Source organism: Bremia lactucae, linkage group LG5, assembly GCF_004359215.1.
Source record: "Bremia lactucae strain SF5 linkage group LG5, whole genome shotgun sequence".
NCBI lineage: Eukaryota > Oomycota > Peronosporomycetes > Peronosporales > Peronosporaceae > Bremia > Bremia lactucae.
The window spans coordinates 501,914-515,431 of NC_090614.1; the positions used below are offsets into that span (position 1 = coordinate 501,914).

The 13,518-nt window shown below is 45.6% G+C and overlaps 5 protein-coding genes across 5 annotated transcripts; 3 read left to right on the forward strand and 2 right to left on the reverse strand.

Moving 5' to 3' along the window:
- Positions 1-355: 355 nt before the first annotated feature.
- On the reverse strand, positions 356-1,944 carry CCR75_006683 (uncharacterized protein; the record flags this gene model as incomplete). The annotated part of the gene is made up of 5 exons (XM_067964751.1): positions 356-502; positions 562-800; positions 866-1,620; positions 1,696-1,796; positions 1,862-1,944. 3 exons carry the CDS (start codon positions 1,942-1,944, stop codon positions 1,175-1,177), a joined length of 630 nt encoding a protein of 209 aa, XP_067821282.1. The 3' UTR covers positions 356-502; positions 562-800; positions 866-1,174.
- On the forward strand, positions 737-990 carry CCR75_006684 (uncharacterized protein; the record flags this gene model as incomplete). Its single annotated transcript, XM_067964752.1, has 2 exons — positions 737-803; positions 869-990. The coding sequence occupies 2 exons, from the start codon at positions 737-739 to the stop codon at positions 988-990; spliced, it is 189 nt and encodes a 62-aa protein (XP_067821281.1).
- Positions 1,945-2,003: 59 nt separating the features above from the next.
- Positions 2,004-3,760, forward strand: CCR75_006685 (uncharacterized protein; the record flags this gene model as incomplete). Its single annotated transcript, XM_067964753.1, has 4 exons — positions 2,004-2,777; positions 2,836-2,931; positions 3,003-3,187; positions 3,250-3,760. 4 exons carry the CDS (start codon positions 2,004-2,006, stop codon positions 3,758-3,760), a joined length of 1,566 nt encoding a protein of 521 aa, XP_067821280.1.
- A 185-nt stretch (positions 3,761-3,945) lies between these two features.
- Positions 3,946-6,289, forward strand: CCR75_006686 (uncharacterized protein). Its single transcript, XM_067964754.1, has 4 exons — positions 3,946-4,474; positions 4,532-4,649; positions 4,705-5,707; positions 5,775-6,289. Exons 1-3 carry the CDS (start codon positions 4,007-4,009, stop codon positions 4,878-4,880), a joined length of 762 nt encoding a protein of 253 aa, XP_067821279.1. The 5' UTR covers positions 3,946-4,006; the 3' UTR covers positions 4,881-5,707; positions 5,775-6,289.
- Positions 6,290-10,680: 4,391 nt separating this feature from the next.
- On the reverse strand, positions 10,681-11,951 carry CCR75_006687 (uncharacterized protein). Its single transcript, XM_067964755.1, has 3 exons — positions 11,682-11,951; positions 10,997-11,590; positions 10,681-10,932 (listed from the first exon to the last, which is right to left on the reverse strand). The coding sequence occupies exons 2-3, from the start codon at positions 11,127-11,129 to the stop codon at positions 10,790-10,792; spliced, it is 276 nt and encodes a 91-aa protein (XP_067821278.1). The 5' UTR covers positions 11,130-11,590; positions 11,682-11,951; the 3' UTR covers positions 10,681-10,789.
- Positions 11,952-13,518: the final 1,567 nt, after the last annotated feature.

Sequence of the window (13,518 nt, forward strand, 5' to 3'; positions counted from 1 at the left end):
GAAGCAGGTTTAACCGCTTCCTCGCTGTGCTAGGGTGTGTGCTTAAGTAGAGCGTGGCCGCATTACGACGTGCCCGCTTACATCGTCAAAATTGAATCTCGAAATGGGAACTAATCTTTATTTAATAAAAACTTAATATAATTACGATATATTTCGGCCACCATAACCTCTATCTGGTGGCTGCCACGTGAATATCGCATATAAATGAGTTTTAGTGATATTACCTATTTTGAATAGGAAAAATAATTACCCTGCTGTGAATGAACCACATTAACTGATATTAATCGAAGTGTAATAAGCTTTAAGAGCTTACATTATTTACTAATACTTCGCTTTCGGCTATAGCGTCTTCGCTTCGAGTCACCTTCGTGCGGGTCTTATTCCTTCGCTGAGTTTGGCCTATTTTTTTGCTTCTTCACTTATAAATGTTCCTTAAGCTGCAGTCTTGGCAATTTTATCCCTTCTATAACATCTTGTGGCCAAGTTTTCTACCGCAATTGCTCTGATCTTTAACAAATCCGCTAATTATTTTCGCTTCATAATTTGTGCATTCTGGCTTACCTTTGTAGCTCGAGTTTTGTGTTCTTGATACAAATATTTGCGATCGCATCCTTGTGTAATAATCCAGACGTGACTGTCCGCTGTCACAAAATATTGCCCTCGTTGTCAACATTTAGAAAGCCTCGTGTCGTCCATGTTTTATACGCTATCGCAGAAGTTCTCTAAGGGCACCACCATGGCCATCACTATCCCGACTATCATCGGTGTGTCGTATGCTACCTTTGCCTTCCTTCGTTACACTGGTACGTAAGTAGCGCTTTAATTCTACGTGTAAAAGACCCTGTAAATGACTTTATGATATTGACAGGCCCAGACCTCGGCGGTAGTGTTGCTGGCCAACCCAAGACCACCTCCCTCGCGTGGCAGGAAGCGTCTGTGGAGTACGCCAAAGCTCAGAAGGCGAACCCAATTCGTCACTTTAAAGACTAAATTTGAACAGACGGCGTTTGCTTCTCGAGCCTGCAGTTTTTAGGAGTCTTTCGTTGGCTTTTAGATAACATAGGAGATGCTTCATACACTTTATGTAACAAAGGAAATTACTCTTGCGAAATTGGTATCACCACCTCCCTAAATACTCATATGTTATCAACCCCACCTCAAAGCATAACTAAAGTTACTGAGAAACAGTGCCTTGGACCAATTCTGCCATTTGAGCTTGGCGCTTGGCATCAGCAGCTTCCCATTCATCGATTGCGCGCTGTCGCAGCCTATTTTCCGCTTCTTTCTCGTCCTGAAGCTGCTGCTCGTCCTCGTCATCACGAAAACCGTAATAGTCGGGCTCGATATGCTTGTACATGTCTTGTCGAGTGCGCTTGCGTGTTTCAACCTTCTCCGGCTGAAACAATTCGCGGACACCAGGGAGGTTCTTGGCAGCTCCAAAGTACTTGTAGCCGCCGACGGCTCTCACCTCTGTGCCATCTACGTCATAGGAATGCGACTGTGACTTTGAGTAATCAGAGCCACCAAGCTGCACGATTCTTCTCTCCCAATGACGTTTCTCTCCGATGCGCTTATTGATCTCGTCGTTTAGATCTCGTATCACGTGCTCGCTCGATCCCGCTAGTAGCAATAATACCAAGTCAGCGCACGCCATAAATAAATTCGGACTACAGCTAGCAATATAACACCGCGTACCATTTTGTATGTCAGCTACCTTCTTCGAAATCTCTCGGACGATCTGCCGTCGCCAGCGCTCTGCGTCCTTTAAGTTGTCGCACTGCGAAGCCAAGTACGGCCTTCGACTTTATCAAAAACGCGTCATTCCTCGATCAGCAAATATAAGCTTTAAGTATACACTCACTTTTTAAAAGTGCCCGCGAAGTCCTGCTTCATAGACGTCCATCGGTTCAACAGCGACTGCGCCTTCTCTTCATTACGCGCCATACTATGTGTGTGAAAAGCAAATGATGTAGCACACACTAAACTTGCCCAATTTTCACAAGATGACAATAATGGGAATCTGGACGGTGTCGACGCGCTCAATGATATTGCGCCGTGGTTTCGGGCGAATGCTTTCGACTATGAAGCCACAAGTTGCAACTTATGACCTAGTAGTAGTTGGAAGTGGTCCTTCCGCTACTCAATGTGCGCTTGAGTCGGCCAAGCTTGGTAAGCGTGTTGCGATCGTAGACAAGAAGAAACGATTAGGCGGTGTATGTGTTCACACCGGCACCATTCCGTCCAAGACGTTTCGCGAGGCTGTCCTTCATCTCTCTGGCTATCGTCACCACGGATTTTATGGGAAATCGTACAGTATGAAGACTGTGACGATCGAGGATATTCTGTACCGTGTACAGCGCGTTGTAAGCTCCGAGGAAGACGTCGTGCGCGCCCAACTTAAGGCTGCAAGAGTCGATTTTATACCAGGATTTGCCCATTTTGAAAATGAGCACGAAATCTCAATCATCCGAGACTTTGACACTCAAGAAAACAACAACAACAATGCCGCTCCAGGCAACAGTGACACACTCGACTCGCTTGCTCGCGTAAAAGCTGACAAGTTTCTCATTGCATGTGGTACAAGACCCGCTCATAATCCGCTCATACCTATTGATGGAAAAGTTATTATCGACAGCGACCAGATCCTTAGTCGTGGCATGCACCAGCTGCCACGCACGCTCATTGTCTTAGGTGCTGGTGTCATTGGCATTGAGTATGCATCCATGATAAACGTTATACCTGGACACTCGGTCACTGTGGTAGATGGGCGGCCTGATGTGCGTCTACGTATTAATTGCGTTAATAGAGAATCGCTAACTCTTTTTGTATGCACAGATACTGCCCTTTTGCGACCGAGAGATTATAAGTAACCTCACGTATGAAATGCAAAGCAATGGAGCGCGCTTTTTGCTTGGCGAGACGGTTAAGAAAGTAGAGGCAAGCTGACAAGGACGTGAGTTGTATTATTGAATAAATGCTGACGTTGTTTTTGTTGTATTTAGACGACCGAAACGCGGGTGAAAGTGTTTTTCAACAGCGGCAAAGTGCTCAGTGCTGACGCACTTTTGTACACAGTAGGACGGCAGGCAGCTACGAATGGATTAAACCTCGAAGCCGTGGGTCTTTCACGTAATCTTCGCGGCCTCATAAACGTGAACAAGAACTATCAAACGGATCAACCTCACATGTAAGCGTAGAGCTCTTTTATTACTAAATCCGAAATGATAACCTGTTGCCGCTTGTCTTTAGCTATGCTGCTGGTGACTGCATCGGTGCCCCTGCACTTGCATCTACAAGTATGGAACAAGGTCGTCTTGCATCTTGTCACATGTGGAATTCGGACGAAGAGCTTACCGCGACGAGTCAATTGGAGAATGGTAACTACCCGTACGGAATATACACGATTCCTGAGATTTCAATGGTTGGCCAAACGGAGCAGCAGCTTACAAGCGACTGCGTGAATTTTGAAATTGGAATTGCAAAGTACTCGGAGCTTGCAAAAGGGCAGATGATGGGAGCGATGGATGGTGGCACTTTAAAGATTCTGTTTGATCCTGACACATTGAAGCTGTTTGGAGTGCATGCGATTGGAGAGGGAGCGACGGAAATTATTCACATTGGACAGGTTGCGATGGCCATGGGCTGTACATTAACGTACTTTCGCGATGCTGTGTTTAACTATCCTACTTTAGCCGAAGCTTATCGTGTGGCGGCTTTGAACGGACTTGGCCGTCTTAGTCGTAACACCAATAAAAGTTAGGTCGACATTAAAATGCATTATAAAGCTGAAGTATGCAACTGTTCAATAGACTACTTGGCCTCGGCTACATTTTGTAAAAGTAAATTGTCGTATAAGATTATTACTTTTAAGTAAAACTCCCTTAAATTGACAATTTACCCCAACAAGCCCTGAGTTCTTACATTCAATCCAAAGAATTTTACATGACTAAATCAAAATATATATTCTTTAAATCGCTAAAAAGATAGCTGTAGAATTTTTGGTGTAATGGAATGTAGTAAAGTTGTTTACTGGCCTCGTCATCTGTGGGCGTCTCCCTCCGTCATCACCTCCGGACTTTCCGTGAGATGCGTTCGCTTATCAAAGACTGCTCTATGCGTTGTATCGTTGGATTCGGACCCTCCATTTGACTTCGAGTTGCTGCCTGCAAAGTGCACGGAGTCATGTCGCGTCGTGTTATTTGACGCACACGTTGCAGCGCTTGGGAACTTCGAGAAGTTTCATTCGCCGAAGCTTCTGCTGCAGATCGGTGACTTCTTTAGACACAACGAAGAGCAACAACCGATGGCAAGTATAGCGTCAGACGGTATGGACACAAAGCTATTGGAGGCCGTGGGATACTATTCGCTCTACTTGCCCATGACGGCGCTTGGGAACGCAACGACAGCTTTTCAGAATATTTTGTCAGAATTTTGGATTCTGTCATGGCTTTGTGCAAGTGGGGAGACATTGGAGGTAGAAATATTCTAAAAGATAAATGGATACTTAGACTGAACGACCTTTTTCTTGTAGGAGCTGTCGCCATTCCTTGCGGTGATATCTTGGCAGCTGAATAACGCCATTGGCCTCCCTGACCGCATAAGATATTTTAATCGCTTAGCCAAAACGAGGCGGCTTACCCAACAAGAAAGTAGGTTTTGCGGTGCATGATGTATAGTAACTATTAAGCAAAGTTTATCCTACAGGGCTACAAGTGCTGCAACATTTTAACTGGATCTGCTATGTCATGCTTGATATGGTCCTTGGACGAGTGGTACTAGCTTATGTAGGCGACATAACGGCACCACACATTCAAGTGATCAATACGTACGGATACTTTAAGCAAGACGTTTTTTTATCTTTAACTTACGCTTCTTTTTGATTTCGCCATCTAAGTTCAATTCTCAACTTCTTACACCAAAATATTAAGTGGCTCATGGGTGCGCCCGCGGGTTTTAAGCTTAATAAGCCGCTGGCATCAATTTTAGGCAACGGAATAATATTGTGGCTTCAATTGTGGAATTTTATCTTTGAACGACTTGGGCATGCAACATGTAGCATCAATCTGGAAGGGTGGATTATGCTTTTATGGAGGTATATGGGCTTGACATTGCAGCTAACGCTTGTCGCAGAATTCATTCGCATTTCGACGTGGCATTTTCGTTGTGTCTACATCTATTTTGCCAAGACGAATCGCTTGCAATTCAAACTGTTTTCATCGCTATCGAAGCTATTTCTGGGCAAGAAAATTAATGTGCTTCGCCATCGTGTGGACACGTGCGAGTATGACGTGGGACAGCTACTTCTCGGCACACTGCTTTTTACAATTTTGAGTTTTCTCGTTACTACTAATCTGGTGTTCTTTGTCTTTTTTGCGGGAGTTCGCGGCAGCATTGAATTATTATCGTTACTGTTGTGGCTGCCAGTAGTGCTATTAAAATCATTGCCGATGGCTTCTGTGCTTTATCGAATATGGAATCCTAATTTTTTTATCATTGGAATGGAGCTGCAGACGTGCCACGATTTAACAGACGCTGCCACAATTGAACATGTTGGTGTAGGTCGTCAGTGTTTAGAGCTTGAGGATCAGCAGCGAGAAATCCTTCGAAATGCTTTCGCTTCATGGGAAACGAGCAACAAAATACAGTCTAAAGTTGTCACTTTTCAGCTCGAACCGGTGGCGTCCAGCTTCTCAGCACTATTTACAAGGTATGGCTTTTTTTTATTGAACTTTTTACTCTTTTGCCTAATTGAATCTTGCAACTTTGGGTTGTAGTCTTCACGCATACCTACAGGCTGCAAGTGCTCGATATTCGCTAGCTGTCATCGCTAAGGCTTGCCTGTTTGGAAGCGCTGAAATCGATCGAGTCCCCTTAAGCCTTCTTTTCAGCTATTCGAGCTGATTGTGAATTGATGGTATGTTCATTGTGCATTGCATTCGGTGTTTTGCTTCTCCGAAATCTTCTTAAAACCATTGCTGCTATCTAAACTGTAAGCTGCAAAATGATTTTCTATAGTAAAGTACATTTTTTTTGGTATATTGTCTCATCAGACAACTATTTTGGGAAGCTATATAGCGACACCCGTTTCTTATCACTTATGTATTAATGAGAGAAGTCTAGTGGAAGCAATTTTTGATATCGAAAAACGAAATTAAGAAGCAATTGATGCAAGCCTTTTTAACTTCAATAGCTCGAAAGTATCGCTAGATCTCCAGAAAAAAAAAACAATCATTTATACGAATTAACGTAAGAAATAACATAAACGTAAATAAAGGAAAATATATTTGTCAATCGCATTACGAAATTGAACGCTATTTTCGGTGCCTACCGAGAACCTTCGTGTAACATTTGGCATGCATTTCAGCCCACAGGTCAAGCGAAATTGGCGTAATATCCGTGAGGTCTTCGAATCTTTGCGACACAGGCAACACCAAGGCGCTTTTGCTGATATCGCCTCCTACTGCCGCGGATGTTTCCACCGCAGTTTCTGCATCCTTCATAAACTCCACGGCACACTCAAGAAATTGCTGCGTATGCGGTCGTGGCCAGTACGCGATACGCCAAAACTCGCGACCACATTGCTCTCGAAGCGCGTCGACACGACTTAAACGCACCGGACGCGCCTTGTAGGCATGTCGTTGAAACACGCGCTGCACTTCGGTCATCGTAGCGCGAGACGTATACAAAACTTTTGTTTTCATACGATGGAGAGGGAATGTAAACGCTGTCGCAATAAGAGCTTTCGCTGCATCCGCGAGGGACATCAAGTAAATTTTAGACGATGCCAATGTAGGCTCTAAAAGCGGCCACATCATGTGTGACGATGTAAATGCTTCCATTTCTTCTTGTTTGTCCAAGTTCATATCACCTTCATCCATAGACTGTACAAGAGGCTTCTCTTCTTCACTCTCGAGGCGTTCACGACGCTCTTCACAGTGTGACAGTGCCATGAAATACTCAATAAACAGCGGCAATCGCACAATAGTATACGCCACGCCCGAGCTTTTTACACAATTTTCAATCTCTTCCAGTTGGTCTAAAACCGCGCTTTGCTGCAGTGTCGGGGATCCAACAAAAATGGAACTCACAACGACTACTCCCCACGCATTTGAACGCACGGCAGCTTGGACAACAGCACGTACTACATCTAGACACGTTCCACCTCCAAGATGAAGTGGCGGAATAAGCAGTACAACATCCAGGGACGACAATTGTTTTAATAAATCAGCCATTGGATACGGTGGAGCCCCCTCGAGTTGGTACATGGTTGATGGCACTGAAGTATCCAGTGGTTTCGCACGTCTCGAACCCCCAGGGGCAGACTTGACAGTACACACGGTAACCTTGGCGTCTTGGACACTATTAGTTCCGCTCGAGCGGCCAAGGAGAAGGTTACTTGCTCCAACTTCCCGCGTTTTCAGTGTCGATGGCGCGGTAATGAGACTCGTGACAACGTTATTCACTTCGAGAAACAAAGCGTCACTGGAACCGACAATAAATATTTGTACTTGAGTATGCGGCGATCCTGCAAACATCGTGGTCGCGTGACGTTCTAGCCACTCGTGAGGACTCATGCGATCGCGTTTCGTTAAGAGTCTAAAATTGCTACTACTGCGGAACGCATCCAGCACATGTAACGATCGAGGTCTTTCCGCTTCACGTGGTGCTTGCCGACTGTGAGGCATGTCATCTCTTATAGCTTCGCTGTTTGACGCTTCTTCCAAAAAGATTCGAAGACCTACGGTACCTTGCGCCGCTTGTTCCGGTACGTCCTTTTCTTTCATTACTTGTAGATACTCAGCATCACTTAGCTTGCGGTACTTGATCTCACGCTTTAAAAGCTCCGTGAGAGTTTGAGAAATTTCATCAGGACTGCAGCTGGCATGGATTCCACCAGTCAGTCGATACACGGATTCATACTTCCGCTTCGTATTCACCAAGACCTCGGCAGCCGCATATCCAACATCCCTTACCGAGATGCACGGCACACGAGTACTTGGCTGAAAGCAGCCAATAAATCGGTTTGCAAACAGCAGCTCGTCCCGACAATAAAGCAGTGTCTCCATCAAAAGAGGAATCCGAAGAGATACACATCGACCGATTTCAGGGAGCTGGTTACGACCATGAACTTCGACAGCTTCGTAACCTTCTAAAGCGGCGACATCACGAAGCGTTGAGCCCATTGCTGTCGTTGCTACGTACTCTTTTGCGTGTTCGTGACGACAGCGAGCTAATAATTCCGGAGCAGCAAGGATGCTGCTGATTACAACAAGCCGCGACACATGCTCTGCCGCCACTGCGTCAATAACTCGCCTTGAAAAGCGCACTCCACTCTCGGAAAGCGCAGGAACGAGAAGCACAGCATCCGCGTTGCGTACAACACGACGAAGGGATTCCTCGCCACCGTGCGCAAAATTGCACTGCACAACAAAGCAGTTTGTAGCGCGCTTGATTCGCTGGACTCGAGGATCCTTGGAGCTCTCCACTGCAGCTACCAGAGCAACTGACACTTTGTCTTGTGCTGCCAGCACTTCTAGCGTCGCACGACCAATGCGACTCGTAGCGCCAAAAACCACGATCACGCGAGAACGCATCATCTTACGGAGCTGGAGTCCCATGTTTGCAGTAAAAAATAGTGGCTACTTGTCTTGACACTGCCCGAGTTGCTTCTTCTCTGCGACGAGGTGCATTGACAATCAACTGGCACATGATTAATAACGTTAGCTTGACGAATTTCTGAAGGCTACCACCGAGAAATCATTTTGCAAAAGAATAAGTCTATTTCGATCTATACACAACTTTCTGGGCTAGTCGCACCATAGCATCGCGCTCGATTGAAGGAGCAAACTGCATGGCTGCCTGGGCTGCGAGTTCTGCCTGACCAATGGCCATTGCCTTGGACCGCGCAATGCCTGTACTCTTTTCGACTAACTCCCTAGCCTACAGCACGACCATGAACACTTAGCAACACTGTTCATCGATGCGAGGAACAAGGAAGAAAGGTACCATTTCAATGTCGCCAATATGAGAGAAGTTTCGTTTCGAGAGCTTTTGAAGCACGGGAAATTCTTCCTGGGCCAGCAGCAACGGCGCCGTCGATAGCCCTGATTTCAGGTCATTCAGGAGTGGTTTTCCTGTATTTAGACCGTCATAGTCCAGCACATCGTCGATTAACTAAAAGTAATCACATCAGTCATTAATTCACGTATCTTTGCAACTGATGAACGGACCTGAAAGGCTAAGCCAATGTGGCGACCATAGGCAAAGCCGAGATTGCAAATCTGCGGCTCGTGTTTCCCCAATACCAGCGCAGCCATACAGCTGTGGGACATGAGAGACCCTGTTTTGTAGTAGTTTTTGCGTAGATAGTATTCAAAGGGTGAAATGTCGTTACGTGCAGTAGCGTGCTTCATCTGCATGACTTCACCCTTGACTAAGTGCTCAATCGACGTCGACATGAGCTCCACGGCTTCAAAGTTCCGCAAACGCGCTAACGATACAGACGAACGCGCAAGCAAGAAGTCGCCAGCTAGCACCGCCATTTTGCCTCCAAATACTTTGTTCACGGAAGGTCGACCACGCCGTGTATCTGCGTCGTCAATGACGTCGTCATGCATTAAACTGGCCGTGTGGATCATTTCCCTGTCGCGTAGATTCTCCTTCGTTAGCACTTGAAAGAGCTCTGTTTTACAAAGATAACGTACGTGATCTCGGCAAGTCGTTGCTGCGCAGCGAATGTATACTCCTCGGATTGCGTCTCCGGAACTGGCGTGTCCGTGATACGACGGTGAGCCTCGGCAGCACGGGATACAAGCAGTATCATGGTAGGGCGCACCTTCTTGCCACCATCGTGCTCGAAGAAGTAGCGCGCAACAGCAGCTAAAACGGGGTGGTCGGAGACAAGGATGCGCTTGATACTGTCATTGACATTCACCATGTCTTGCTGCACGAGTGTAAACGGATCCGCGAGTTTGCTTGAATCCATGTGCAAGTACTCGAGCGGCACGGCGAGATCGCCCACGAGTCTACATTAATGAAGTAGAAAAGTGCTCAGTTCTCTCGCGTCTGGCGGGATCTGATAGGATCTCACTTGTTGTATTCGGAGCTGCATATTCGCGAGCTGTTATTGCTGAGGGCGTAACCTGGCGCTGGATTAAGGATAGACACTGTCGGCTCGTCCTGGCACGAATTGCAGCTATTAGCGACATGAGGAAACACGAGCGGAATGGACGCACCACAGCGGAAGCGCTGAGCCATAAATTCGGATTTGTTTCAAGATCAGCGCGAAGTTTATTGGCCATGACACGGACAGCTTGATCCCTAAAGCTGCTCATACATCGGGCAAGGGACGCGCTACGCTGGACGAGGAGCTTCATGGTGATGTACTGCCAGTCGTGCAGCAAGATTTGGATAAAGTTGCAGTATTTGCATAAATGTGCTTGAAGTTGCGCTACAAGGTGGCTACATTTAAAAAAACACATAGCATCGATGAATGTTTAAAATGAAATCTGTCACGTGCGACAAGCGCTTCGATAATTTAAATGCCACCATAAAATTCTCGAGAACGACATTTTGCTCGTGGAAATATAATTCGCTGATTAATGCTGATAAAAAGGGGCAACATTAGTACCCGGCACCCGATAGTGGAATACTCTGGTCGTCGCATAATTAATTAGTATCTTTTATTACGAAAAATGCGCGGCCGTGCAATCAGAATCTTAATATCAAATGTATTAACGTAATCTTAATACATGTACTAAATTCGACCCTGTCTAAAGCTGTTCGAGGTCTAATCGGCGCTGGGCATCTTTTTTAACGTCTTTTGCTCGTACTGCGCAGGTGTCCACGTTTTCATTTGCAGTGCGTGAATGCGTGTCAGCTCCTCTTTCAGACAATTGTTTACCTGGCGCTGGCGTTCCAGCAGCGATTGACCTATAGGTCACGAAGTCGGCGTTAGTGCCTTCACCAGTCCGATAGCCGGCATTACCTCACAGACCTTCGAATCCCTCGTGGACAACTACAAGACTAAACTTCATTCCGCAGCCATCAGAAAGGTCCACAGCTTCCACTAATTTGGCTCCAATCTCGCGGCGAATCTTTGACTCGAGCTGTTCAGGCGAAATCTCCATTGATCACGCGTTTACCTACTTACTTTTTGACAATTTATTCGAGCCAATCGAATAAGCCTGTAGAAATTAATACTTCAGCAGCTCAATAACGTTAAATAATAACGCAATGATGACAAAACTCAACAATCGCATGATGATGTGTAAGGGATAAAGGGAAACTGAAGCCGACGTGAATTCATGTATAAAACATTTTTTGCGTCTATTGCATACATTATAATACCTCAATCGAAGTTGCTGTGCTTGAATTCGCATCATTTGAGTTCCTGAATGACCGGACGCGGCTTTTTACTTGGCTTTTCCAATTGCAATTGGAATAGCGGAACCTCATGGTGCTGAAATTTTGGACTTACGTTACCAGCTTCCTTTGCAACAGTCGCTGTGACTTGTGCCATCAAGTCCGTTTCTAAGTCCACATTCAAGGAGCCGCAAGGGGCTTCGTCTATCATGCCCAGCGCAAATTTCTATTGTCAAAATTCATTAACCCATTAAATAGCGTCAAGAATTACTGATTTGTCACATAGCAAAATCTCGCTAATGGCCATTGCATCGCACCATTTCAATCACTGGCGCTTTGTCGCCCTTTTGCAACAACTCCTCATCGTTACTTGTCTTAACATCTTCGTAATCATCACCAGCCTGTTTTTCATCTTCTATAACTTCAATATTGTGTCGAGCACCTCGCCCTGCTGCTGCGGCCTCGCTCAGTTTTCGGTTTTCTTCAGCTAATACTGGCAAAAACGCTTCCAATTTGGAAAGTACTATCCCCGAATGCACCACATAGATTAGTCAGGTAGCCACAGAGCCTATGAAAGAAATAAAAACACACGTTCGCTCTTGGGCAGATTCGGGTACGTTGGGCACTTCGTCGTGTCCATGTCTTGAGCTAGAGACCAGCCAATCAATTGTCATGTCGACGCGCACACAACAGAAGCACAATTTAGTGTGAAACACATTCAGTCAAATAAATTGTTTTAAATAATTAATAAAAATGCAGCTCCTCTGTGAGACATAATCGTCATAACATTTACCAGACTAAAAAAATAAGGGTGTTTGTGGTACGCTCCCTTGAATTTTGTTCACAATGTGGTTAGTATTTCTATATTTCTATGACATGCTTAATCACTTAAGAGCAAAGCACAATTCAGATTAGATGTGTAATGGGGCACCATCGGCTGGAGAACCGTTGTTGTGGTACATTTACTTTATGGGCAAAATACCCGTTTATCTAATTTTAAATTAATTAGTTACTTAAATCCCATTTATTATGGGTAATAAATGTGGTCGCCGCCAGATTTATATCTGGCGGTCAAAATCTATAATTTTAATTAGCTAGGGTAAGGTTTTAAGATATAAATAATTAAATAAAGCTCAGTTCCCCTTTTTATCTTAAAGCGTTAAGTGCCTTCCTAAGGCTTGCGCATTGATCTGTAAGAGATAAAGGCCTTTCTAAGGTATATCCTCTTGGGCGCTAGTTGCCACTTGGTTCTACGAACCCCTGAATCCCTTGAACTAGGATTCCTTAAGCTTTGATAGCTTGTACGACTCCCTGAGTTATTAAACCCATTAGTTCAATAGAACTAAGTGACTCTGTGAGTCTGAAATTCTTCCAGAATTGAAAGAAGTGCAATGCGCCGCTTATGACAAGCTCAAAACCTTATTTGGGCTTGAGCACGTGAAATTTATTGTTTCCCAAGGACCAGAGGTCCTGCATGCAAGGCTTGAAGCCTTCATGCGGTACGAAGCCTCCCTGATCGTTCAGGTACAGGGCCATTTAGCGGCATCTATGCCAACCCGGTACATCTCTGTACCTGACTCAGAGCCGAGGGCTCGCCCTCTGACTGTAAATGTGAAGACATTTGAGGGAAAAGAGGGAGAAAATCTCCCTTTTTGGATTAAGCAGATGGAAATGTCCACTGACTCCGCCTTGTTCTTAACAGAACGGCAAAAGGTGGCTATGGCCATTTCCAAACTTGGAGGTAGGGCCACGGAATGGGCACTATCGTGCAGCACGCCCATAAACAACGCTTTTCCCTCATGGGATTCGCTGAAACAGCAAATGACGAGCATGTTTGCACCGGCTGATCAGGCTTTTCGCATTCGAGCACGGCTCTTAGCGACTCGACAGGGTAAAAGAACCCTAGGGACTTTGTCCCGGAGTTGAGAACTCTCATTGCATCTATGCATCAAGACCCGGTGCAAGACGCAATTGTAGTGACCATCTTTATGGGAGGTCTCAATGAGGGCGTCGCCCGGACGGAATTGTTCCGATCTCATCTGGCTACGTTCGAAGAGGCAGTTGCCATAGCGCTATGCGCCGAGTTTGACTTTAAGTCTGCTCGCGTAAGCACGCCTGTTTACCGAACAAGCTCTTCGAGCACATGGGTTCCGT